At 43.4% G+C, this 27510-nt stretch overlaps 2 protein-coding genes across 2 annotated transcripts in view; one reads left to right on the forward strand and one right to left on the reverse strand.

Annotated features, from left to right (window-relative positions):
• Positions 1-27510, forward strand: part of LOC144511708 (titin-like) — a 301563-nt gene that overhangs the window by 48300 nt on the left and 225753 nt on the right. The window contains 3 exon segments of the mRNA XM_078241933.1: positions 1242-1565; positions 2235-2543; positions 3838-4161. Of these exon segments, the coding sequence (XP_078098059.1) occupies positions 1242-1565; positions 2235-2543; positions 3838-4161 (957 nt within the window).
• Positions 6721-27510, reverse strand: part of LOC144511684 (uncharacterized) — a 124767-nt gene continuing 103977 nt past the window's right edge. Inside the window, exon 18 of the mRNA XM_078241919.1 lies at positions 6721-6852. Coding sequence (XP_078098045.1) covers positions 6721-6852 — 132 coding nt within the window. The remainder of the gene's footprint in view (positions 6853-27510) is intronic.

Below are 27510 nucleotides of genomic sequence, written 5' to 3' on the forward strand. Positions count from 1 at the left end.
TCTGATCGGTGCTTTATCTGGGAGGAGACATTGACAGCTCCGATATCCCGAGGCTCCGCAGCAGTGCAGAGTCTGGCAGCTAGAGGGCAGTTAGAACAATGATCATGTTGGAGGAATTGTAATTCAGAGGCCCAGAGTAATGATCCAGAGAGATGGGGTCAGATTTATTGCACCTTGGAACCCGCTCTCCTGGTTAACAAGTTGGCAAGGACCTCACCCATGCTCCCGATGCCTGGACAATAGACCTTGACCCGTTCCCGGATACTCACCAGATACTCACCAACAGCTCACTTCTTCCCCTGCAGTAAATTCACTCAGCTCATTAAACCTCCACACTCGGTTGAAGGCAGACTCCAGTGCTGGTTGCACTGAGAATGCCTGAATTTATATGTTCAAAAACAAAGTGACTCAGTACAAAAAGACCAGTTCAAGCCAGTTTCCCCAATTAACTATTCCAGTTGCTGCCAGTGGATAGCTTCTATCTCCCAGCTCATGCCCTTTGGATGGTACTTACGTCAGAATTTTACTGCTTCGCCCGCCATGGTATCGGAGCGGGTGTGGGGCAGACAACGGAAATGTCTGTTGACCTTGGGCAAGATTTTCCACTCTCGCTCATTCGAGACCATAAATCCCCGCCCTCGACTTTAAACAGTACTCACACTTAAATGTTAAATGGTACTTACTGTTAAATGAAAAATACAAATCCAAATAATGGCCGAATTTCACCGAACCTGTCCGCAGCTGGAATTATCCAGTCCCGCTGCTGTGAACTGAGTTTTGCTGAGCGCCAATTTCCCTATTCCAACTGGCAGCAGGGCGGATCACTCGATATCAGAGAATTCAGGTCAAGATTAGATTTTTAGATAGATATTTAAGTCTCCGTTATCTCAGCAAACATCCACAGTCTATCTCAGGTCACACTCCAATGCTTGTTGCTATCTAACCTGCTATCATGAATATCTGCTGTCCGCGACAGCAATCAATAGATACTACCTGCATTCGGCCAAGCTCCCACTGCCATCTCTCTCTCTCTCTCTAACAATTTCCCTTCCTCCTCACACACTGGATGAGGTGTAGAAATATTGGTAATATGAAACTATTTAATTTTTTGGTCATTCTCAAGTTTAAAGTTTCAAAGTTTAAAGTTAAAGCTTTTTAAAATTTGTGTCACAAGTAGGCTTACATTAACACTGCAATGAAGTTACTGTGAAAATCCGTTCATGATTGTCCTTTTCCCACAGAACCCGTGTCTGTTCCTGAACTTAAATTTCTATCACTGCCAAATGCCTCATGTTCTGGGGGCTCAGTGTCCCTCACCTGTGAGTCTGTCCAGGGATCACTTCCCATTCAGTACACATGGTATGAAAAGACCCCGTCTGAAGATTCAAAGATCTCTGGCACCAATAAACTGGATCTACATTGTCAATCATTCAGACAGCAACATCATCAATATTACTGCACAGCCTCAAATAAACAGGGAGAAAAATCCAGTGAAATGGTTACAGGGTCAGTGATCCACATTTCAGAGAATGATTGCAGTTATGTGACTCAAATCAGCAACATTGGTAAATATCACCTTAAGTTTCAAAAGATTCAACTAATTTCTAAATTAATGTCTGTCTGAATTGCTCACAGGTTTAGTTCTATTGGCCGTTCAAAGCAATTTTAATAAAAATAGAATTGCATTCGTTTTTCACTTTTCACAACTTCAGGACAGTTTTAAAGTCCGTTCTGGTCAATGCTGGAACTGATTCAGAGCCATTGTTGTGATGTAGGAAGCTCAGCACCAATTTGTGAGCAATAAGCTCCCTCTAAGAGCAATGTGATGATGATCATACAATCTGCAGTCTGACAATTGCTGTTTGAGAATATAATAATTCCAGGAGCCGGCTGTGAAGGAACCGTGCTTCTATTGTACAAAATGAAAATAAACAAGAACCACACGCCTGTGGTGAACACAACAGGTCCCAACCAGGACTAAAAGATTAATGGAACCGCTCAAGGTCTTGCTTTATAAAGGGTTTGGTATACAATCTCAATATGGTTGTCTAATTATCAATCCGCAGGAAGCACATATTGAATGACCCCAATGATCTCAAACAAGAAAGTATCCAATTGCATTGGAAGATGTATTGGAGAGATTTCTCTGAACACAGTGGTAATTCCATTTGAAATATATCTGTTTCTATTCAACAATTATTTTCAGTTCAATTTTTGACCTGTTGTCTTTTCAGCTCCAAGTGCATTGTGGGCAAAAAATAATGTAACAGGAGTTTTGGGAAGATCGATCACTATAGATTGTTACTATGACAAATTGTCCCAGTCACATGTGAAATCTTGGAGTCGTCAGTGCTCTGTTTTGGTAAAATCAGACGATCCAGATGGACGGCGAGGGAGAATGTCGATCACAGATAACAAGACACAAAGATCATTTGTTGTTACGATTGAGGATCTTCGCTCAGGAGATGCAGGATGGTACAGCTGTGGTATTGATAAGCCCGGCTTCCTTTCAATATTTCCTGTAAAGCTACAAATATCTGACGGTACATTGTTCTCAGTGATTATCTTTATTACTCTTGACTGAAATGTCTGATCGGTGCTTTATCTGGGAGGAGACATTGCCAGCTCCGATATCCCGAGGCTCCGCAGCAGTGCAGAGTCTGGCAGCTAGAGGGCAGTTAGAACAATGATTATGTTGGAGGAATTGTAATTCAGAGGCCCAGAGTAATGATCCAGAGAGATGGGGTCAGATTTATTGCACCTTGGAACCCGCTCTCCTGGTTAACAAGTTGGCAGGAACCACACCCATGCTCCCGATGGCTGGACAATAGACCTTGACCCCATCCCGGATACTCCCCAGATACTCACCAACAGCTCACTTCTTCCCCTGTCGTAAATTCCATCAGCTCATTAAACCTCCACACTCGGTTGAAGTCAGACTCCAGTGCTGGTTGCACTGAGAATGTCTGAATTTATATTTTCAAAAACTAAGGGACTCGATTCAAAAAGACCAGTTCAAGCCAGTTTCCCCAATTAACTATTCCAGATGCTGCCAGTGGATAGCTTCTATCTCCCAGCTCATGCCCTTTGGATGATACTGAGTCAGAATTTTACTGCCTCGCCCGCCATGGTATCGGAGCGGGTGTGGGGCAGACAACGGAAATGTCTGTTGACCTTGGGCGGGATTTTACAGTCTCGCTCATTCGAGGCCATAAAACTCCGCCGTAGACTTTAAACAGTACTCACACTTAAATGTTAAATGGTACTTCATGTTAAATGTTAGTAAAATGTTAAATACAAATACAAACAATGGCAGGAATTCACTAAACTCGTCCGCAGCTGGAATTATCCAGTCCCGCTGCTGTGAATGGCATTTGGCTGAGCATCAAATTCCCTATTCCAACTGACAGCGGCGACGGATCGCTCGATATCGGAAAATTCAGGTCAAGATTAGATTTTTAGAAAGATATTTAAGTCCCCGTTATCTCAGCAAACATCCACAGTCTGTCTCAGGTCGCACTCCAATGCTTGTTCCTAACTAATCTGCTATCATGAATATCTGCTGTCCATGACAGCAATCAATAGATACTACCTACATTCGGCTAGTTCCCACTGCCATCTCTCTCTCTATCTAACACTTGCCCTTCCTCCTCACACCCTGGATGAGGTGTTGAAATATTTGTAATATGATATTATTTAATTTTTTCGTCATTCTTAAGTTTAAAATTTTGAATTTTAAAGTTAAAGCATTTTTAAATTCGCGTCACAAGTAGGCTTACATTAACACTGCAATGAAGTTACTGTGAAAATCCGTGAATGATTGTCTTCTTCCCACAGAACCCGTGTCTGTTCCTGAACTTAGATTTCTATCACCACCAAATGCCTCATATTCTGGGGGCTCAGTGTCCGTCTCCTGTGAGTCTGTCCAGGGATCACTTCCCATTCAGTACACATGGTATGAAAAGGCCCCGTCCGAAGATTCAAAGATCTCTGACACCAATAAACTGGATCTACATTGTCAATCCTTCAAACAGCAACATCATCAATATTACTGCACAGCCTCAAATAACCAGGGAGAAAAATCCAGTGAAATGTTTAACATTTCAGTGATCAACGGATTAGGGGAGAATTGCAGTTATGTGACACAGATCAACAACGTTGGTAAGTGATAGTGTAAACATACGATGTGGTCAGTGAAATATTTATTGATGTTTGTCTATACTGGTTGCTGGTTCGCTTCCTAATGTCTCTCTGAATGACTGCAACTGACAAAAATTCACTCTGCTTTGTCCCTCAACCACTCGGAACAAACTTACTGATTAAAATATTGATTGAAAATATCAGGATCGTAAAATATTCCCCAAACATGTGTAAATTTTGCAGTAATCCCATTAATATTAAATAGAACTTGACTGACAAGGTCTCCATTAACCATTCCTGTTCCCATTTCTTGGAGATCAAATTGTGAATAACAATCTTTAGCTGATGTCTCTTGCTTTAGGATGAATGGTAAGGCCCGAGAGTTGAAGAGTTGATGTGAAATGATAGCATCTTAAGAGGTCTCACTTACAAAATGAAAGAATGTCTTACATTTACTTTCACAGTCACCTGACTTCTCGAAGCACTTTCCAACCAATGAAATGCTTTTTGAAGCACTGTCACTGTTGTCAGGCAGGAACCAAACACAGCAGCCAATTTACACACAGCAAGATCAAAATAATGAACTGATAACATGTTTTTGATTGAGGGATAAGGATCGCCGGGTGATTTTGGGATAACGCTTCTGTTTTTCCTTCAGGAGATCGAGTGCCATCGATCTTATACATCCATGGATTCATAGAATCCATAGAATCTTACAGTGCAGAAGGAGACCATTTGACGCATCGAGTCTCCGCCAACGTCAATCCCACCCAGGCCTTATCCCCATAATCCCATGCATTTACCCCAGCTAGTTCCCCCTGACACTGAGGGGCAATTTAGCTTGGCGAATCCACCTAATCCGCACATCTTTGGACTGTGGGAGGAAACCAGAGTGCCCGGAGGAAACACACGCAGACAAGGGGAGAATGTGCAAACTCCACACAGCCAGTCACCCGAGGCCAGATTTGAACCCGGGTCTCTGTGAGGCAGCAGTGCTAACCACTGTGTCACCATGCTGCCCATAGAGCAGGCAGATTGGGGACTCAGTTCAACATCCATCCGAAAGGCAGCACCTCCAACAGTGCAGCACTTCCTCGGTACTGCACAGGAGTGTCAGCTTTGATTTTTGAGTCCAAGAGTAGGGCGAGAACACAGAACCTTGTGGCTGCAGACACAAGAGTGCTACCAACAGCTAACACCGGCAAAGAATCAGTAGAATAGAAGGAAATAGTCTGCTAAATCTATTCAAAATTATTAGAGGCTTTGATAAGATAAATTGAGACGAATTATTTCCAGTAGTAAGAGAGTGAATACTGGAGAGATTACAGTTAAGATCATCACAACATGGACAGCGGGAGAAATTGGGAGAATTTTATTGATGCAAATGATTATTAAGATATGGATTGCGTGAGAAACAGAATAAATAACAGCTTTCACAAGGGAAGCTAAAAAGGAGCAGACATTTAGGAGGATTTGGGGAAAAGACACGACAATGGGAGTGTCGCTGTAGACTCGATGGGCCAAATGGCCTCCTTGTGCGCTGCATGGATTCTCTGATTCTAAATGGCAAATTCTTTCATAGCGATGGAGGGCAATGGACCAAATTTCCTTCTTTGCCGAAAAATTCTATCATCACAAAATGCTGCTCAAAGTCTCAGAATTCCATGTTCTAAACACTGAATTACTCAGTGTTAACATAAACACTAACGATAGTCCTGAATTAATGAGGACGTTAACCAGTTTGAATGTTTAATATTCAAATATGTCAGTGTCAGAAGGGGCTCAGTTGGTAGCAGCCTGATTTCTGAAACCAATGGGTTGTGAGTTCAAATTCTCCTTCCGAGAAAGGGGTTGATATCACTGTACAGCACGGAGATTGCGCTCTGCTGTTGACGGTGCTATTGTCTGGTTGAACTGCTGATCCATGCATCCTTTCAGCTCAATGTAAATGATTTCATGGCCCTCTTCCAGGAGGAATAGGCAAATTTTCCTGGTGTCTCAGAGACCCTCATAACATTTAAGAAATATTTAGATGTGCACTCGTGATGCCAAGGCATGCAAGGCTATGGGCCAAGTGCTGGAAAGACAATTGTCTTTGACTGGCATAGACACGATGGGTGCTCCCTCCCTCACTGCACAGTGGATGTACCTACACCACGTGGACTGCAGCGGTTCAAGAGGCATCTCATGACCATCTTCACAGGGCAATTAGGGATGGGCAATAATTGCTGGCCTAAACAGCAATAACCACAACCCAAGAAGAGGTGCTCCCTCAACGTGGTTCTCCCTCAGGTCGAAGTGCCATTTGACAATGTGACTCTCTCGGTTCACGACAATGAAAATGAGGCTGATCTGAATGTTGTTTCCTTCTTTCAGTCGGACCTGAAAATTCTTGTGAAGTTTTAACGGTATCGTCAATGCATTCGTCAATTCCAAACTCCAAACCTGCTGAAAGGTACGCTGTTTTTATTGTTAGTGTTTAAATGACATGGCTTCTGTGTGAGTGATTAAATCCTCTTTAACAACTTTGGCGTGAGGATGGATGTCATTTATTGTCCTGGGCCAGTCACAGAGCAGCAATCATTGTTGGATTGCCACTCCGCTTGAAGCTTTCCACCCTCGACTCAGCTCCACATTTCTTGCCTGATCTTCCAAGTCCAGATTCTCCAGAACTGTGGAGCGCAGCGTCCCTCGGAGAACTCCATCGGAACTCTGTAGGACCACAGGTGGGTCGGGTGAACGATGGATCGGGAGACAGGTGTATCGATGTGTTGGTAGCAGGAGGCAATGGTGGTAGGTGGGTGAGAAGACAGTTGTGGGAGGTCATAGGTGTGTGAGATGGGTAGGGTTGCAGATAGGTGAGGTGGTAGATGTGGAGGGTGGCAGTTGGGTGTGGTAGGAGGTTGATGAGGTGGTAGATGAATAGGATGGTAATCGGGTCAGATTGGCAGGGGTAGCCTGGTTTGGGGGCTAATCTGATTTGGACCTTGGGTAAGCTAGTGGTGGGTGCAAAGAGTAGTCTGTGAGAGTAATCGGATTGGCTCAGGTTGTGGCGTCGTCACAAGGTCAGATGGGATAGTCGGGGTGTGGGGTGATAGTTGGTATGTCAGGGGGTTCATCAGAGGATTGGGGGGACTCCAGGGGGTCAGTGTGATTATTCGGGGGTCAGTTCTGTGATTACCCAGGAATTAAACTTGATTCTTTCAGTCTAACATTTCCTGGGTAACTATCCAGTTAAGCCCCATGGAATTGTTTGAAGTGTCTGACTCTTACCCAGAGCTGAAGATTTTCACAGAGGGACTCAGGGTACAGCAGAATTGTCCGTTGGAAGTTCCAATGTCCCAGGCAATTCCCATGGAGGTCATCATGTTGCGTCATCTGCAGGGTCCTGACACACATCTTGGGTCATATGTCCAGTCTCTGACGATCCGGGAGACTGGGCATCATTTTTCAATCGCTCTCAGATCAGAAACCTTGGCGGGATGTTGTTGTGTTCGCTTCATAATGAAGGTGCGAGTTTTAAAAAGGGTTGATTTGATGTGATGTCATTAGGGTGCGTGCTCAGGCTGCTGTGTTAACGCGGAGGTTACAATGGTGATGAGGAAAAAATACCAACTAAACATCAAAATGATGAAAAAGCTGCTGGAAATACGCAGCAGGTCACTTCTTATCTACAGAGAAAGCAGACAAGGAAATCTCTGAAGAAATGGCCAATATTGATCTGGTCAAAGTTCACTGCTGTTTCTGAGATTTTGCTGTGTGCAAATTGGCTTCCACATCTCCCATATCACAACAGTGGTGATTGTCTAAAAATACTTCCCAGATTGTAAAATTCTTTAGACCATCCAAAGGTCATGAAAAGTGCTGTATAATTTCAAAACCCACTTCCTTGAACAAATGGCCAAGAATCAATAGTGGCAGGAAACAAAGGATGATTGTTGATGGCTGTGTTTGTGACTGGAAGGCTGTTTCCAATGCTCAGTGCTCGGTCCCCTGCTTTCTCTGGCATATATTAATGATTTAGATGTAATGTAATGAAAATTACCAATGCAGTAGATAGCGAGGAGGATTGCTATCGGCTGCAGGAAGATATCAATGGACTGGTCAGGTGGGCAGAAAAGTGGCAAATGGAATTCAACTCAGAGAAGGGTGAGGTGATGCATTTGAGCAGGTCAAACAAAGCAAATGGTTAGACAATAAATGGGAGGATACTGGGGGATATAGAGGAAGTGAAAATCCTTGGAGTGAATGCCCAGAGGTCCTTGAAGGTAGCAGGACAGGTCGATAAGGTGGTTAAGAAGGCACATGGAATCCTTTCATTCATTAGCCAAGGTATGGAATTTCAGGTCAGAAAGGTTATGCTGGAACTATATAAAATATTAGTTAGGCCATAACTTGAGCACTGTGAGCAGTTCTGGTCACCTCATGACAAAAAGGATGTATCAGAGAGGAGACTTACAGGGATGTTGCCAGGACTGGAAAATTGCAGCCAAGAAGAAAACATTGGTCGGCTGGGGTTGTTGTCCTTGGTTTAGGGGAGAATTGATTGAGATGGACAACATTAAAAGCAGCCCAGATAGAGTGGACAGGAAGGACCAGTTTACTTTAGCAGAGAGGTCAGTGACTCGGGAGCATAAATTTAAAGAAATTGGTAGAAAGATGGGAGGAGAGATGAGGAAAAGTGTTTTCACCCAGAGGGCTGCAGATTTCTGAAAGGGTGGTAGAGGCAGAAACACTCAACTCATTTCAGAGATGTCTGGATAATCTGCAGGGCAATGGACACAATGCTGGAGAATGGGACTGCACTGGGGGGCCGGTTTTTAGACACAACAGACATGATGGACCAAGTGGTCACTTTCTGTGCTGTAAACTTTCTATGATTGTAAAGTCCAACACTGCTCATTTCCTATTCTCTGTGTCACAGTCTGATTTACATTGTGCTCGGGGTGCTGGGGGCCATTCTTGTGGTGTTCGCTGTTTCTCTACTTTTGTACCGGAGGCGAATCGGCAAGGGTGAGTTTCTGTTTCTCCCGAATCATTTTGTTCTGTTACAATCATTTTCTGAAGAATATAAAGAGAACCTAATTTGCTGCAATCAACAAACATCTCTGATTCTGGTATCCTGCACATTCTAACATAGATGTATTCAACATGGAAGAATATTGAAGTTGTTGCTGTTGTTCGGAAACAACAAATAACCCTGTGAACTCTGGAGGAAGTGAAACTCAACATGGGTTTGGAATGATAGAGACCATAAGTCAATAAGAAATAGGAACAGGAGTAGGCCATTCAGCCCATCGAGTCTGCTCCGCCATTCAATAGGATCATGTAAATCTGTTTAAGACCAAGGGCGGGATTATTTTGGCCGTGTACACCCCAAGATTGGAAGTTCCCGTTTAAGGTCAATGGACCTTTTAAATGGTACGTGAAATTCTCTGTCCCGCCTGCCACGATTCGCAATGTGGACGGGATGGGAAAATTCCACCCCAAGCCATTTCTTTGCTTAGCTATGTGAGGGAAATCTTTCAGTGATCTTTCAGTGTGACAGCCTGGTTCCCCAAGCTCCCAAAAATCTATCCATGTCTGACTTGAGTGCACTCAATGGTGGAGCATTCACAGCTCTCTGCGATGGAGAATTCCAAAGATACAGAACTTTCTGTAATCTCGCCCAATCTCAGTAAATGGGCCCACACTGTGCTCTGAGACTGTGACAGATTTAAGGCAGAGATAGATTGATTCTTAATTGGGAAGGGGATCAAAGGTTGTGGAGAAAAGTCGGGAGAATGGGGTTGAGAAACTTATCAGCCATGATTGAATGGTGGAGCAGATTCGATCGGCTGAATGGACGAATTCTGCTCCTATATCTTATGGTCTTATGGACTCTGTGTTCTAGATTCCCCAGTCAGTGGAAACATTTCCTCAATATCTGCCCTGTGAAGTCAATTAAGATTTTTCTTTCAATGAGATCATCGCTCATCCTGCTGAACAGCAGAGAATATCGGCTTGGTGTGGTACCATTGCCCCTTTATTGCGCAATTCTTCAGGGGCCATGTGACTGGGCCGTAACCAATAGAGTGCAAGTGCACAAGCCTATAGGGAGCCTACCGGGAGCGAGGGCATTCAGCCCCAGGGGCTGGAGGCTATTGTTGAAGCCAGGACATTGTTAGGAGTAGACCTGTATCGTTGTGCTGTTAAACCCTTCATTGTATTGAGTTCTTCTCAATCAATAAATCCTTTAGTTTGTAACTTACCACATCGAGTTGCCTCGAGTTATTACACCTGGTCGACTCAATCTTTCCTCATAACACAATTTCCCGTATCGGGAATTAACGCTGTGAACCGAGGGTGGGTATGTCCTACCTGGAGCCCAAAACCTACAAACGGCACTCCAGGTGTGGCCTCACCAATTCCCCATTTTATACACAAACCCCTCTGCAGCAAAAGATAACAACCCATTTGCCTTTCTTTCAATGCAAATCAATGTGGGGCCATGTACCCTGCAACACATGTTCAGTTCAGACATTCTAAGCATATCTCCCATACCGATTCAAGCCTTTTCAATGTTAACATTTTCATTTTTCAGATACAAATGACATAAGCCATGGAAGAGACAACAATAATCTTATTGACAATCAGGTGAGGAGATGAAGTGTGAATTCTCTGACTAATGTCTGGAAATTTTCAAACCTGGATGATATCGAATTGACAGGACTGAAACAGGCCATTCAGGCCAACTGGTCCATGCTGGATTTGATGCTCAACACAAGCCTCCTCCTGTCCCTCTTTATCTAACCAGACCAGCATCAGCTTCTGTTCCTTTCACTCACATTTGCTTCTGTAGATTTGCCTTAAATGTATTGATGCTGTTTTACTGAACTGCATCTTGGATTGGCTCCAATCTTTAAGCTCATTGGATAGGCATAAAGGGAGATAGACCTTGGCTTTACCGTCAGAAATGAGACCTCGTTAATTATTGCATCTCAACTTTGGATTTGATGACATTTTTCAGTTTACACTGTCATATATTCCTGTAAAGTCTCAGGTATTACTGCCAAAACAGAACAAAACTTCAGAACAAGAAAATGCTATCAAACGCTAACGAGTCCATCTGTTGTGTGATGAGAGTTGGTTTGCTGTAACTTCGTCCATCGTGTCCCTCAGCTCTGGAATCCTCTCTGTCTAATTCATCACTTCATTATCCCTTTATGGCATTCCTTAAAATGTCTGCCTTAAGCCTTTGATAGATTTTGTTCACCTTCACTAATATCTCCTTCCTTGGTTTAGTTTCTGTCTTGGGGCATTTTACTATGTTGAAGGCTCCAAATAAATGTACTTCTTTGTGTTAAATATGGATGTAGCTAATTCTAATTTAGGATCGCTGCTGGTTCTACTGTGAGATAGGAATATGAAAGATGCTATCATTCTGAAGGGATTAGCATCATTGAATGCAGTAGTGTCCGCTGTGAATTAATTACAAGTTTACCGGGAAACTGCTGTGAAGATGTTTCAGTGCAGCTCCCACACTTACAGATGGACAGCACACACAAGCTGCCCAAGAGACAGAGGGGGAGAACTCTGATAATCACAAGCCATAGCAAGCAGGTGTGGATGTTTGGTTGGTGTAACCATGTAGGCAAACCTCGTTAGTAATTAATCATTATAATTAGACAAGCATATAGAGGCTATAACTGGTTAACGATATTCAACTAACATAAATGAAGTTATCAAAACTATTCGCTGTAATTGGATATCAATGAGTTCTGAACAAATGTTGACTTGTGATTGGTGTATGAGAATTATATGTAAGATACACAAAGATAGAATGGTGCATGCCATGTACCAGTACGCCACCTTGTGGGAGGCAGACTTCCTCGCTAAAGGGTGAATAAAGGCCGACTTAAAACCCCAAAATCTTCATCTGGTCTGTCGAGGGTGCGAAGTATAATTTCGCTAGATGGCAGCAAAATGCCAAATCACATTCTGCCTTGGAAAATAAAAAACTTAAGGCGAGATTCAGCATGCTGGGCCTCTCTTTGATGAACGATCTGTTTGAGATCTTCAAGATTTAGGTAGAGATAACAAAGATGTTTCCACTTGCAGGCAAGACCAAAACCAGTGGCCATAAATAGTGGATAGTCATTAATAACAGGTAGTGGTGTCGTGGTATTGTCACTGGGCTCGTAATCCAGAGACCCAGGATCATCCTCTGGGGATCTGGGTCCAAATCCCACCAAAGCAGAACTCAATAAAAATCTGGAATTAAAAGTCTAATGATAATCGTGAAACTATTGTAGATTGTTGTAAAAACCTATTTGGTTCACTAATGTCCTTGCGGGACATTTCCCTTAGGAAATCCGCTGCCCATACCTGGCCTGGCCTACATGTGACTCATAAATGCTCCGTGAAATGGCCGAGCAAGCCATTCAGTTCAATTAGAGATGGGCAACAACTGTTGGCCAACCAGTGACGCCCACATCCCATGTGTGAATCAAAAAGGTTAATCTAACAGCAAATTCAAGAGAAACATCTTTACCCAGAGTGTTCAGAATGTGGAATTTTCCACCACAGGGAACAGTTGAGGTAAAGAGCTGAAACACATTCAAACAGAAGCTGGATAAGCACATGGGAAGGAAAGGATTTGAATGTTATTTTGATGAGATTAACTGGACAGGTTTATGTGGAGTTGGGACAAATGATGTGTTTCACCGCTGGAGATAGATTATCTCATGTTGTGATCACTTGTAAACTGATTTGCAATGATCTAGAAATCGATTTCTCCACAAATCACCATTCAAGTTATGTGGAAATAAATTGGATCGTTATTTTTTATATTGCAGCAATTGGCAGTTGTAGGAGAGAGCATTGTGTATGCCAGTGTAAAGCACAATCGAGGGAACTCAGCAGAAACACACAGCGAGCAAACTGTCCGGTTCATTAACAATGAGGATGGAGTCACATATGCAACACTGTAGATTCAAAAGAAATTGTCAGCCTGAAGAGGTGAGAGGTCGAGGCAATCGTTTAACAATGAGGATGTGTCAAGGTTCAATGATAGCTCCCAAAGAACAACACACAAACTGTGATGAATCTGAAATGGCAATATATGCTAACATAACTCATTAAGAAAAGTATTCATGTAGAGCATGTGATGAATATTATTCCTTCCTACTTTGCAATTAAATTTCATCCGCGATGAACTGTCCACAAACTTATTTTGTCAATTCGTCTGTACTCTCTGAGTTGTTCCCTCCAGTTTTACTGCTGCTGCCAATTTGGTTTTATTGTCATATTTAATCAGTTAACAATGAGCTCCTGGTTTGGATTCCCTGGAAATAATAGATCCATTGGTGGACATTTCCCAAAATTAGTTGGACTCTGGACTGGTTCCTGCAGATTGGACGGTAGCTAATGCAAGCCCACAAAAAGGAAGGTAGAGAGAAAACAGTGAACTATAGGCCACTGAGCCTAATGTCAGTGCTGGGGAAGTTGCTGGAGTCCATTTCATAGCTCAGCATTTCACAGCTCAATATTTGGAAGGCAGTGGTATAATTAGACAAAGTCAGCATGGATTTACAAAGTGGAAATCATACTTGACAAATCTATTGGAATTCTTTGAGGATGGAACTAATAGAGTTGACAAAAGAGAACTGGTCGATGTGGTTTATTTCGACTTTCAGAAGGGTTTCGGCAAGGTCTCACATAGCTGACTACTATGTAAAGTTAAGGCACATGGGATTGAGGGTCGTGTCTTGTGATGGATAGAAAGCTGGTCCGCAGATCAGAAGCAAAGAGTTGGCATAATTGGGTGTTTTTCCAATTGGCAGGCAGTGATTAGTGGGGTACCGCAAGCATCTGTGCGAGAATCCCAACTGTTCATGTTGTATATTAACGATTTGGAAGAGGGAACTAAATGTATTATCTCCAAGTGTGCAAATTATTCAACATTGGGTGGGAGGGTGAGCTGTGAGGAGGATGCAGAGATGCTTCAGCGTAATTATGATGTGGAGATGCCGGCGTTGGACTGGGGTAAACACAGTAAGAAGTTTAACAACACCAGGTTAAAGTCCAACAGGTTTATTTGGTAGCAAAAGCCACACAAGCTTTCGAGGCTCTGAGCCCCTTCTTCAGGTGAGTGGGAATTCTGTTCACAAACAGAACTTATAAGACACAGACTCAATTTACATGAATTGTAAATTGAGTCTGTGTCTTATAAGTTCTGTTTGTGAACAGAATTCCCACTCACCTGAAGAAGGGGCTCAGAGCCTCGAAAGCTTGTGTGGCTTTTGCTACCAAATAAACCTGTCAGCGTAATTAGACAGGCATGGCAGATGCAGTATAATGCAGATAAATTTGAGGTTATCCACTTCAGCAACAATAATAGAAATGTGACACTCCAGTACCTTTAAGAGATGTTTTTTTTAAAAATCATGTTCTCTGCAGTTTGCAAGCCGGCCTTTTGTTTTTGTTGTGGCACCAGCTGCCTGCTTAGAAGTCCTTTTATTGCTGTGTAAGTTGGTTAAATGAGGTTTTGTTCATTTTTACTCTGGGTCTAATTCATTTTCTGGCATTTTACGATCTTTTGAAGTGTTGTGGGAAGATTGATTGACAAGTAAAAGTCAAATGGTTCCTCCACAGAGAAATCCAAGAATTCACTTTCAGTCTTGGGTGAGAAGGTATTTTACTTCAGACTGGCTGCAGCGTTCTCTCTCTCTCTCTCTCTCTGTCTCTCCCGAGTGTTTTGAGAAGCTGTTCTAGCTTCAAGCTTGTCCGCGCTGTGTCAAGAAAGTTGCAGAATCCAACCAAAGGACTAGGTTCCAGCATCAAGTGAGCATTGTCATTTTCTGTGCTAAACTTGTGGCAGGTGCATGTTTTGAAGGAGTTTGTTGTATTAGAACAGTCCATTTAATTGTTAAGATTGATACAATATCATGGTTGTTTATTTTTTCTTGTTTGTAATTGGTAAAAGCTTTTGCTAATTTTCTTTTTATGTGTTAACTGTATTCTTAAATAAACTTTGTTTGATAAAAGCTCCCTAGGGAGTCATTTGAATCATACTTGAAGTGAAATGTCTCATGCTTACCCTCGCCAAATTCAAATGCAAAACTTATTGTCCAAGCCGACTTCAAAAAATACCTTGGAGTTCCTGACCTGGATTATAATAGGAAGGCAGCTTATTATTCACATGGCTGCAAATTGAGAGAGGCGGATACTCAGCACTACCTTGGTGTCCTCGTGCATCAGTCACTGAAAGTGAGCGCGCAGGTACAGCAGGCAGTAAAGAAGGCAAATGGTATGTTGGCCTTCAAAGCAAGAGGATTTGAATCTCGGAATGTGAATACTTTGCTGCAATTGTCTAGGGCGTTGGTGCGGCCACACCTGGAGCATTGTGTGCAGTGCTGGTTTCCTTATCTGAGGAAGGATGCACTTGTGATAGAGAGAGTACAACAAAGGTTTACCAGGCTGAGTCCTGTCGGATGAGGAGACATGAAGTCCGTTAGGATTATATTCATTGGCGTTTAGAAGAGTGAGAGGGAATCCCATAGAAACTTATAAAATTCTAACAGGGTGAGACAGGGTAAATTCGGAAAGAATGTTCTCATTGGTGAGGGAATCCAGAACACGGGGTCATGTTTTCAGGATAAGGGTCTCTGGATTACTAGTCCAGGGACAATACCACAACGCCACTGCCTTTCAACTAAAAGCTGAAAAGACAGCAAATTGGTGAAAAAAATAAAAATCAGAGAGTGGGGGGAGTTGAGAAAAGAACAGTTATTCAGATTGGAAGAAGATAGAAAGTGATATCCCACAAGAATCAGGACGGAAATCACTGTTAATTATCATGTACATAAATAATTGGACTTGGGAATAAGTAACCCTATGAAAATGTGCAAGTTCTGCCAAAATTGAGTGTGTGGCTGTCACTGAGGCAGAGTATAACATAATACAGAAATCGATTAGAAAACTTGCAGACTGGGCAGGTAAGTAACAAATAAAATTTCCTCCAGATAAATGCAAGATGATGCACTTTGAAATAATAAACAATCTCTACCTCAGTCAATAAGCTTCTGAAATGAGTTAGAAGGGCAAGAAAATCTAGAGATACAGGTTGACAAATAATTAGAAGCCATACAACTGGTCAGCAAAAAAATTTAAATGTTGACAAAGCATTGAGATTTCATTCTAGTGGGATCAAATTCAAAAGGAGCCAGGTTATGTACAACCTTAGTTAGACTGCACTTACAGCACCTTGCACAACTCTGGTGTCTGGACTGTAAAAATGACAAAGAAACACTGGAGAAAGTACAAAAAAAGATTGACAAGGATGTTTTAGAATGGGGATGGTGCAGCCACAGGGAAATATTAGACAGGTAGGGTAGTTTTCATCAGGAAAGGGAAGATTTAGTGGAGACATGACAGGGGTCTTTAAAATTCTGAATCGGTTGGATTGGATACCTGCGAAGAAAATACTCCCATTTTTGGGAGGCGATGAACACAAGATAGTTACCAATACACCCGACATGGGAATAAGGATCAATAACATTACTCAGAGAATGGTGATAGACTGTGGAGCTTTCTGCCACAAGAGACTGAAGCAAATAGTTTTGATGATCTTCTCAACTTGTCCTTCCACCTTCACTCATATACGCAGTGGAGCTGTCAAACGGTTTCGGTGAATACTGTAAAACCCTTCACTAAACAACTGGAAGAAATGTCTTGCATTTATCAGTGCCTTCGCCTCAGAACATCCCCAAGCACCTTACTGCCTGTAACGTACTTTGGAAGATTTGCTGCAGGAAGCACAGTCGCCAATTTGTGCACAGCAAGATCCCACAAAGTGCAAAGTAAAATTGGCGAATTGTCTCCTTCCGTCCGCCACAGGAATAGTAACGGGTGGGGGGCAGACCATGGGAGGATCCGTTGACCTCGGGGTGGGATTTTCCGGTTTTCATGGCGAGTGCGGCTGGAAAATCACGCCCATTATCACCAGATAATCTGTTTCTTGGCAATGCTGATGGAGAGATATATTTTGGCCAGAGCACCAAACTGGCCGAGATAACGTCTACATCGATAAAGGTTACAGTGAAGAATGCGAAGAGTCAAAGCTGTTTAGCCAACAGCTTGATCACTGTGTGAAACTAGACAATCGAGAATAAAGCTCCCAGTGTGAAACATGCAGCTCTGATAAAGTACATTCAACCACAAGTATTCAGAGTGAAACTTTATTTCCTCTGAAGGCAGAGTGTCTTTCTCTGAAGACAGGAACTTTCACAGTAAAATATTGGTTGAGATATTTTGTAAAGAGAATTAATTTATCCGACCTGTGAGCAGGAATGGTGAATTTTATTCAGGAATGGTAAATGCTGTTTTTTTATAATTACTCTGGAGCTCTGCGATGAACACAACTGGAAAACCCCAAACTCACTGAGAGAGACACTGTGGGGCTGATTTCACCAGAATTTGGCCGATTCTTGGTTCCAGTGAGAAATGTCTGGATGTTATCAAAAAAGAAACAGGTGGGCGTGTTTCATGCTGTCCTGTCGGTGGGGCAGGGAGGGGTGGGGGGGCGGCACTCAACCCGTCAGCAACGCCCAGTTGCACTGAGCTCGGGGTGCCATGTTTAAACGGCACTATGACCAGATGAAAAAACCTCCGCCTCCCCCCCCCTGAGGTTCTCACTGGGGTCCATCCCAGTACTGCCCCCTGGCACAGCTTGGCACAGTAACAGTTTTAACAACACCAGGTTAAAGTCCAACAGGTTTATTTGGTAGCAAATACCATTAGCTTTCGGAGCACTGCTCCTTCGTCAGATGGAGTGGAAATTTGCTCTCAAACAGGGCACAGAGACACAAAATCAAGTTACAGAATACTGATAAGAATGCAAATCTCTCCAGCCAACCAGTTCTTAAAGATACAGACAATGTGAGTGGAGGAGGGAGCGTTAAGCACAGGTTCCATTCGTGAAATAACTCACATCAGGAAAAAAATATTTGTTTCACTGAGGAGTTGATGGGATGTTAATAACAATTGAGGAGGGCATGTTCTAACTCCTCTCACAATTAATTATAAAGCTTCGCTTGGGCCAATATTATCCATAGGCTCTGACTTTTAAACACCTTGTTTCCAGAATTTTACATTCTTTCAACAATAATTACTTTCATTCTTCTGCTAAATATAACTGACAAAACTTCAGGTTCTGAGGAGCCAGATTTTGTGAAGAGGCTGATTGTGGTTTCATGACCCGACTTCCTGCTATTTTCTTCCTCATTTAAATTTCTGATACAATTTATATTTAACACTTATTTTACTGTGAGACACAGGAGCTGGGTGACTGACGACAAACACTGATCTGACCTCCAACAAAACAATGTGGATTTTGATTCTCCTCATTTGCTCTCTGCCCGGTGAGTAACAGCCAGAGCTGGATAGTCAGATAATCAGTGTTAGTTTAACTCTAGTCTTGTAGAGATGTATGGCAGAGATGTTTAAATATTTGGAGATGTGTAAAGGCACAAATGGCGGTTTTGTGTTGCAGTGGGTAGAGTCTCTGTATCTGAGTCTGAAGCTCCAGGTTCGAGTCCTGCTTCTGCTATTGATGGGAATGGAATGTGGGTTCTAACAAGGCCAAGCAGGTTGCAAATTGCACCAACGAGCTGAAGGCAGACAGTCAGAGATATTCAGACAGCAATGTCTTGATGTGGAGTGATGTCCCTCATGCTATAGTCTCTGACTTCAGGCTTGTGACCAGGTTCAGGAAGGACAAGCTATTGGAAACAGACACACACATTTGCTTTGTCTGCCTCATGTATCTCCAGATTTGGGAAGTCTCCCAAGTATAATGGCACAAAATACTTAGCAAATATAAATGAATAATATTTATGATGTATTGTATCTCCTCGTGAATGCATTAGCACAACATGCATACATTCACCAAATAAAGTAAACCGCATTATTAATTGTGGATGGGAAATTAAGGATAATTTAATTTTTAAAAATCTAGGCAAGCCACATTTTAAAAATGGAAGCTGCCTTTAATTGGTAATTATTTGAAATTGTGGTGGGAGGTTTCACATTCTCACTTGTCCCGAAATTATAAAATCCCGCCCGAGGTGAATGGAGCTTCTCACTGTCTGCCCGTCGCCCGCTCCAATTCCCGTGGCGGGCGGGACGGTAAAATTCCGACTATCTGTTGTGCAACACACACTGAAAACTGCAGTGATAATAATCCTGCAAACAGAACATGGCTCTCGTTTGCAACTGTTTCTGTTGTTTCACATACAGTTGATGATAATGATTTCATGAGATTCTGTCAGAGACAATGTTCCTCTATAGTAGACAATTGGTTCATATTCATGTTCCCACTCTTTTTCTTTCAATTCATTAACTTTATTAAACTGGATTTCACTTTTCCCTCCTGCCCATTTTAACATTATCTAATACTACACTGCAATGGAGTTTTTGATCAACATTATCAACTCTCCACCATTTACAACAGATCCATTTTCTAACTAGCAATGACAAACTCTCAGTCCCATCTTCTCGAGTTTCCCAAAGGAAATGACTCAAAGTTCCTCTTTTTATTTTAAACTTTGCACACCCCCCAGAATGTTCTCTGGAACTCAACCATGACTACCATCGGGAACTAATCACAGCGTTTTATGGAGTTATGCACAAACAGCTCCCAAATGACACACCAAGTGTCAGTTGACGTCTCACTGGACAGGTCACGACTTGCTTCAGCCTTCTCTGTCCTTTATCAGTGTTTCAACACAACTTGTCCAAAATTCCCAGAATGCTTGATTGTAGCTCTTAACAATTCTCATTGTTGTTGCTGTTGGCCAACCGGCTACAATTCCTCCTCTTGATCCTGGAGCGTGAAGCAAATTGGATCACAAACTATGACCAATTTCCTTCCCACAGGTTAGTCATAAACAAGTGACATATTATCATTATTGTATCTTTGCAATTAACTAAATTCTTGCCTACGTAACATCAATTCCATGTTCAACTGTTGGGTTTTCTCTCTATTCCATTTGACAAACTGAATCATAAATAAAATTAAATAAATTAAAGTACACAATGTTATTAAAACTGCAACATGAGACATTAGACAAATCCATGGATGAATCTGCAGATTTATATGCCAGTCCCATAAATCGTTCCACCAGTTAGTTCTTTTGATCGGTCCCTTTTAATCTCTTTTGTCATTTGAACCACTTTACTAAAAGTTGGACGGACATCAGCAAACTGTTTCTTAATTTCTGTCAGATTCTCTGGTAAACGTTCAATCGTAGTGTCATATTTTTCAAAATAGTTGCCCAACATCCCTTTAAGATCATCTGTAACATTAAAAGAAACTTCCTCTCTCTTATATATATCAATGAATTCCATACAGCCTATTCCAGCTGGTATTTGAGATTTAAAGCAAAAAGCAGTATTGGTCATATTACATATTAATGTACCAGATCGACATTCCTTCAGTGAGGAAGTAACACAATATTCTCCCCCAGTCTTATGAGTTACCATTGTCATATTTGTATCAAGACTTTTAATTTCCACTCTACAATTTAAATTCACATCTGTTATAAAACCATGTAAAACCTCTTCACCAGAATATATCATTAAGTTTTATTTATTAGTCACAAGTAGTAAACCTCAATTCTCCTTTACTTCCACACCTATCAGGGTTATTTTGCAGACATACTCAATAATTATTTACACAATGCTTGACGTCTTTAGTCATGTTAGGCCACCAGCATCCCTTTAATTCAATCAGCAGTTGTTTCTGCTCCCTGGTGACCCTGAACATCATGATATTGGTAAATGATTTGATTATGATCTTGAGTTGGTACCACATACAATCCATTCTTAAGAATAAACCCATCCTGTAGTTGAAACTTATCTTTCTATTTGTCATAAGAAGCAGGGTGTGCCCCATCCTGCAGCTATTCTGAATCATCGTTACTACACTGAACCTGTTTAAGATCTTCCAGGCAGAATTCTCTGGCCGTGCTTGTCTAAAAGCCAGTAATTCCCACCTGTCAATGGGGTTTCACATTGTCCACAACCTGCCCGCTAAAATTCCAGTGGTGGGTGAGATGGGAGAATTCTGGCTTCCATACTCGCCTGACAAACAGTAACAGAATCTATCAATCGTGGGCGGCACGGTGGCTCAGTGGTTAGCACTGCTGCCGAACAGTGCCAGGGACCCGAGTTCGATTCCCAGCTTGTGTCACTGTCTGTGTGGAGTTTGCATGTTCTCCCCATGTCAGCGTGGGCTTCCTCCAAGTGCTCTGGTTTCCTCCCACAGTCTGAAAGACGTGCTGGTTAGGGTGCATTGACCCGAACAGGTGCCGGAGTGTGGCAACTGGGGGAATTTCACAGTAACTTCATTGCAGTGTTAATGCAAGCCTTGCTTGTGACTAATAAATAAATAAACTTTTTACTTTAACTATCTGTTCACCCACTGGAGGCTGCCATGATTCTCCCTTTTCGAGCACCTTGTTTTGCCAATTCATCTGCTCAAGAATTCCCAATGGGAGAGGTTCTGTGATGTGCCCTAATGGTCCCTTGGGCAATATGGAAAATATATTTCAGCAAAGGTGCTGACGGTTGAGGTTTCCCATCTGCTGAAACCAAACCTCTCACTTTCCACAATGGCAGGAAGTCAGTTCCTCTATTGCAGACATACATGCTGTCAGAATGTATATATATCAGCTCGGCGTGGAAACTTATCAGGGTGACTGACCACATAAACCACAGCAGTCAACTCAGCTGCTTGAGCATTCATCCCACTTGATAGTTTTACAGCTAACTCAACAAGAGCTATTCCATTGTCAACCTCGACATCATTCCTCCACAATAGAGGATCCAGCAACAAGAAATTCAAAGGCCATTTTGTGTCTGTCCTCTGCACAGGTATGTCAGATATATACCAGATCGAGCAGGCTTCACGAATCCTCCTCCCTTTTGTTTTGGCAGAAATGGTTCCTTGGGATCACTTGTTGTCACTATTTGACACTCATGAGGCTCACCGCTGTAATTTAGATTGTCAGCTAAGAAACTGGGCAATTTAGTCCGTTTGGCTGCAATATCTTGACCTTGAAGCATTAAAGCCCAATGTGCTATGCAGATTGGACTGATCGTAACAACTGAATGGGAATATGTGGCAAAGGAACTGAGAGACTATGTTGACTACAGCCCTTCACACCCCACATCCTGTAAGGACTCCATCCCATTCTCTCAGTTCCTTCGCCTCCGCCACATCTGTTCAGATGACGCCACTCCCCAAAATAGCGCTGCCAATAAGTCTTCCTTCTTCCTCAATCGTGTTTTTCCATCGACTGTGGTTGACAGGGCTCTCAACCGTGTCCAGCCCATCCCCCGGGCCACTGCTCTCACCCCCTCCCCTCCCTCCCAGAACCAGGATAGGGTCCCCCTTGTCCTCACTTTTCACCCCACTAGTCTCTGCATTCAAAGGACCATCCTCCGCCATTTCCAACAATTCCAGCATGATGCCACTACCCAACACATCTTCCCCTCACACCAGCCCACCCCGTCAGCATTCCGCAGGGACCACTCTCTCCTGGACACCCTGGTCCACTCCTCCATCACACCCAACACCTCACTCGCTGCCCACGGCGACATGCCATGCAATCATAGAAGGTGCAACACCTGCCCCTTTACCTCCTCCCTGCTCACTGTCCCAGGTCCTTAACACCCCTTTCCTCTGAAGCAGCGCTTCACATGCACCTCCTCCAATCTGCTCCATTGCATTCGCTGCTCCCAATGCGGTCTACTCTACATTGGAGAGACCAAACGCAGACTGGGTGACCGCTTTGCTGAACACCTTCAGTCCGTCTGCAAGTCGGACCCTGACCTTCCTGTCGCTTGCCTCTTCAACACACCGCCCTGCTCTCCTGTCCACATGTCCGTCCTTGGCCTTTGGCAATGTTCCAGCGAACCCCAACGCAAACTGAAGGAACAGCAGCTCATCTTCCGATTGGGCACTTTACAGCCTTCCGGACTGAACATTGAGTTCAACAACTTCAGAGCATGAACTCTCCCCTCCACCTTCACTCCTTCCCTATTTGCTTTATTCCATTTCATTTCGTCTCATTCATCCATTTTATCATCCTTCTTTTTCACTTCTATTTTTCCACTGCTCCATTCCAGCTCTCCTTCTTTCCCCGTCCACCCCCCTCTCACCCCTTTCAGTGAAACTGCCACATTCCTCAGGCTGTCCTTTAACAATCTGTGCCTCTGTTCTGCCATTCTCGCATTCTGATCACTTAATGGACACTCTTCGCACTTTCTCAGCCTTCTGTACCCTCATTTACATTCCCTTTGTCCCATTCCACACCCCCTCACTTCCACCCCCACCCCCCTAACCCACCCCAATAGTCTCAATCTCTGCTGCTTCTCTTTTCTCTTCGCTCTGATGAAGTGTCATCGAGACTTGAAACATTGGCTCTATTCTCTCCCCACAGATGCTGTCAGACCTGCTGCGATTTTCCAGAATTTTCTGTTTTTGTCTCAGATTCCAGCATCCGCAGTATTTTGCTTTTATCTTGCTTGTGGAGTCTGTTTCATCGTTGTTTGGGGATTACTGTTTTTCATGTCAATGGAGTTAATTTATTTAACTCTCTGCCATCAATTGTCAGTCTCCAAGAACCGTCCGGTTTCCTAACTGGCCAAATTGGTGAATTGTTTGTGGAAGCTACAGGTCGGAAAGCTCCCTGTTGTAGCAGACTCGTGGTTACTTTTGTAATCTCACCTCCAGCTTGTTTAAGGGAAGCCGCACTGCCTTTGAGGTTTTGGCTCAGAGCCCTCGACGATTATTTCTCCTCTCATTCGACCACAGTCACACTTACGCATCGCAAATGCAGCTGCATGTTCAGCAATCATCTCTTGTTCTGTTCCATCATCAACATATCGGCAGGTTTAAACCAAAATTCCCCAACTCTACAAACCCTGTCTGCATAAGTCCCTGTGGATATCTGTATTGGCGTTTCATTCACATCAGCCATCGACCAGATACAACAATGCGACAGGTCAAAAGACAGATTACATCTGCTAATAGAATTAGAACCCAAAATGTGCTCTGCCATTCGGGGAAGAGGTGTGTCAGAGGGATTCTCTCTCGCTCCCATTCTGCTGTGGAAATTCAAAAATCAACACCCGTGCTTCATTTATGCCCCAAGTAATCAAGAATCTCAGTTACGGTACAAAATATGCTGTTCTGAGAAAGTAAACTCCACCATAAACAGCGGGGGTGAAACTGGTTTTAATTTCCCTTGAAGTCAGTGAGTAACTTCTTCTTTGGCAAACACTTGTTAAGTTGATACTGTGCAAATATTTTATGCAGAGAATACTTCAGGGAAGGAAATCCACCACCCTTACTTATTTCCGTTATTTAAGAAGGGTAGGAAGGATAACCTGGGTAATTATAGGCCGGTGAGCTTGACGTCCGTGGTGGGGAAGTTGTTGGAGAAGATTCTTTGAGATAGGATGTATGCGCATTTAGAAAGGAATCAACTCATTAACGATAGTCAGCATGGTTTTGTGAGAGGGAGGTCATGCCTCACTAACCTGGTGGAGCTTTTTGAAGACGTGACCAGAATGGTTGACGAGGGAAGGGCCGTGGATGTCGTTTATATGGACTTTCGTAAAGCATTTGACAAAGTCCCTCATGGTAGGCTGGTGAAAAAGGTTGGATCTTATGGGATAAAGGGGGAGGTGGCTAGATGGGTGGAGAACTGGCTTGGTCACAGAAGACAGAGGGTGGTAGTGGAAGGGTCTTTTTCCGGCTGGAGGCGTGTGACTATTGGTGTTCCGCAGGGCTCTGTATTGGGACCTCTGCTGTTTGTGATTTATATAAACGATCTGGAAGAAGGTGTAACTGGGGTGATCAGTAAGTTTGTGGACGACACAAAATTGGCAGGATTTGCAGATAGTGAGGAGCATTGTCAGAAGCTACAGAAGGATATCGATAGGCTGGAAATTTGGGCAAAGAAATGGCAGATGGAGTTCAATCCTGATGAATGTGAAGTGATGCATTTTGGTAGAAATAATGTAGGGAGGAGCTATACGATAAATGGCAGAACCATAAAGGGTGTAGATACGCAGAGGGACCTGGGTGTGCAAGTCCACAGATCCATGAAGGTGACGTCACAGGTGGAGAAGGTGGTGAAGAAGGCATATGGCATGCTTGCCTTTATAGGACGGGGCATAGAGTATAAAAGTTGGGGTCTGATGTTGCAGATGTATAGAATGTTGGTTCGGCCGCATTTGGAATACTGCGTCCAGTTCTGGTCGCCACACTACCAGAAGGACGTGGAGGCTTTGGAGAGAGTACAGAGGAGGTTTACCAGGATGTTGCCTGCTATGGAGGGGCTTAGTTATGAGGAGAGATTGGGTAAACTGGGGTTGTTCTCCCTGGAAAGACGGAGGATGAGGGGAGACTTAATAGAGGTGTATAAAATTATGAAAGGCATAGGTAGGTTGAACGGTGGGAAGCTTTTCCCCAGGTCGGTGGTGACGTTCACGAGGGGTCATAGGTTCAAGGTGAAGCGGGGGAGGTTTAACACAGATATCAGAAGGACATATTTTACACAGAGGGTGGTGGGGGCCTGGAATGCGCTGCCAGGCAAGGTGGTGGAGGCGGACACACTGGGAACGTTTAATACTTATCTAGACAGCCATATGAATGGAGGGGGAATGGAGGGATACAAAAGAATAGTTTGGACCAGGGAGCGGCACGGGCTTGGAGGGCCGAAGGGCCTGTTCCTGTGCTGTATTGTTCTTTGTTCTTTGTTCTTGTTCTTACCTGGTCTAGCCTCTATTGATTCCAGATCTACAGTAACATGAATGACCTGTTTTGCTATTTGGGCAATTAGGGGATGGGTAACAAATACTGCCCTTGCCGGCGATACCCACACCCCATGGAAACATTTTAAAACGCTATTCATAGAATCATAGAATCTCTACAGTGCAGAAGGAGGCCATTTTGCCCATCGAGTATGCACCGCCCACAATCTCACCCAGATCCTATCCCTGTAATCCCATATATCTACCCTGCTAGTACCCCTGGCACTAAGGGGCAATTTTCCATGGCCAATCAACCTGACCCACACATCTTTGGAGTGTGGGAGGAAACCAGAGCACCCAGAGGAAACCCACGCAGACATGGGGAGAATGTGCAAACTCCACACAGACAGTAACCCGAGGCCGGAATTGAACTCAGCTCCCCGGCACTGTGAGGCAGCAGTGCTAACCACTGTGCCACCTTGTCGCCCCATTCATTGGGTTGCTTGTAATCTACAACTTTGTAATAAGCAAGTAAAGCAAGTAAAGATTGGTTCCACTTATATCCTTCATCACTTGACCTCTTGAAAGATAACGTTCATGATTCAGACGGTGAAGTTTCAGTTGCGAGGTTTTCAGGAAGTGTTTTCTGATCAGGTTAATGTGATTGTCTCTGGTGTTTCATGGGGTGGTTATGGATATTATAATAGCTGTAAAGAGAAACCCAACAAAGCAGGAGATGTGATCAATTTCCATTTGTAACGAAATGAATTTTCATGTCCAGTTCTATCAAGTTATGTTGTAATTGCTACTTTTTTCCTCCACAGTCAAGTGATTGTAACATCAGTCAAAATGAAATGCAATTGGAAATAACTTCTCCTGCATTTGAGAATATTTCCATGTAATTAAACACCCCTCTCCACAGATATTGACTGGCAGGATTTACAACAGCTTCACCCAAACATGAACCTGTTGTGGGGACATCCTTCAGGGGTGTAAAGGTGAGTACAGCTCTGGGGGTAGAGGCACAAGGCCAGGCAGTGGCTTGGCAATACCCCTGGCATACCCTTGGCACATGTTGGCAAAGCCAGGTTGGCACCATGCCAATCAGGCAGTGCTGCTTGGCTGTGCCAAGCTCTGTCAGGGGGCAGTGCTGGGGTGGACCCCAGTGAGAACCTCATGGGGAGGAGGGGGATGCGGAGGTTTTTTCATCTGGTCATAGTGCCCTTTAAACATGGCACCCCGAGCTCAGTGCCACTGGGCGTTGCTGACGGGTTGAGTGCCGCCACCCACCCCTCCCTGCCCCACCGACAGGACAGCATGAAACACGCCCACCTGTTTCTTTTTTGATAAGATCCAGACATTTCTCACTGGAACCAAGATTCGGCCAAATTCTGGTGAAATCAGCCCCACAGTGTCTCTCTCAGTGAGTTTGGGGTTTTCCAGTTGTGTTAATCGCAGAGCTCCAGAGTAATTATAAAAAAAACAGCATTTACCATTCCTGAATAAAATTCACCATTCCTGCTCACAGGTCGGATAAATTAATTCTCTTTACAAAATATCTCA

The sequence above is a fragment of the Mustelus asterias genome, chromosome 25 (genome assembly GCF_964213995.1).
Source record: "Mustelus asterias chromosome 25, sMusAst1.hap1.1, whole genome shotgun sequence".
In the NCBI taxonomy this organism is placed as follows: Eukaryota; Metazoa; Chordata; class Chondrichthyes; order Carcharhiniformes; family Triakidae; genus Mustelus; species Mustelus asterias.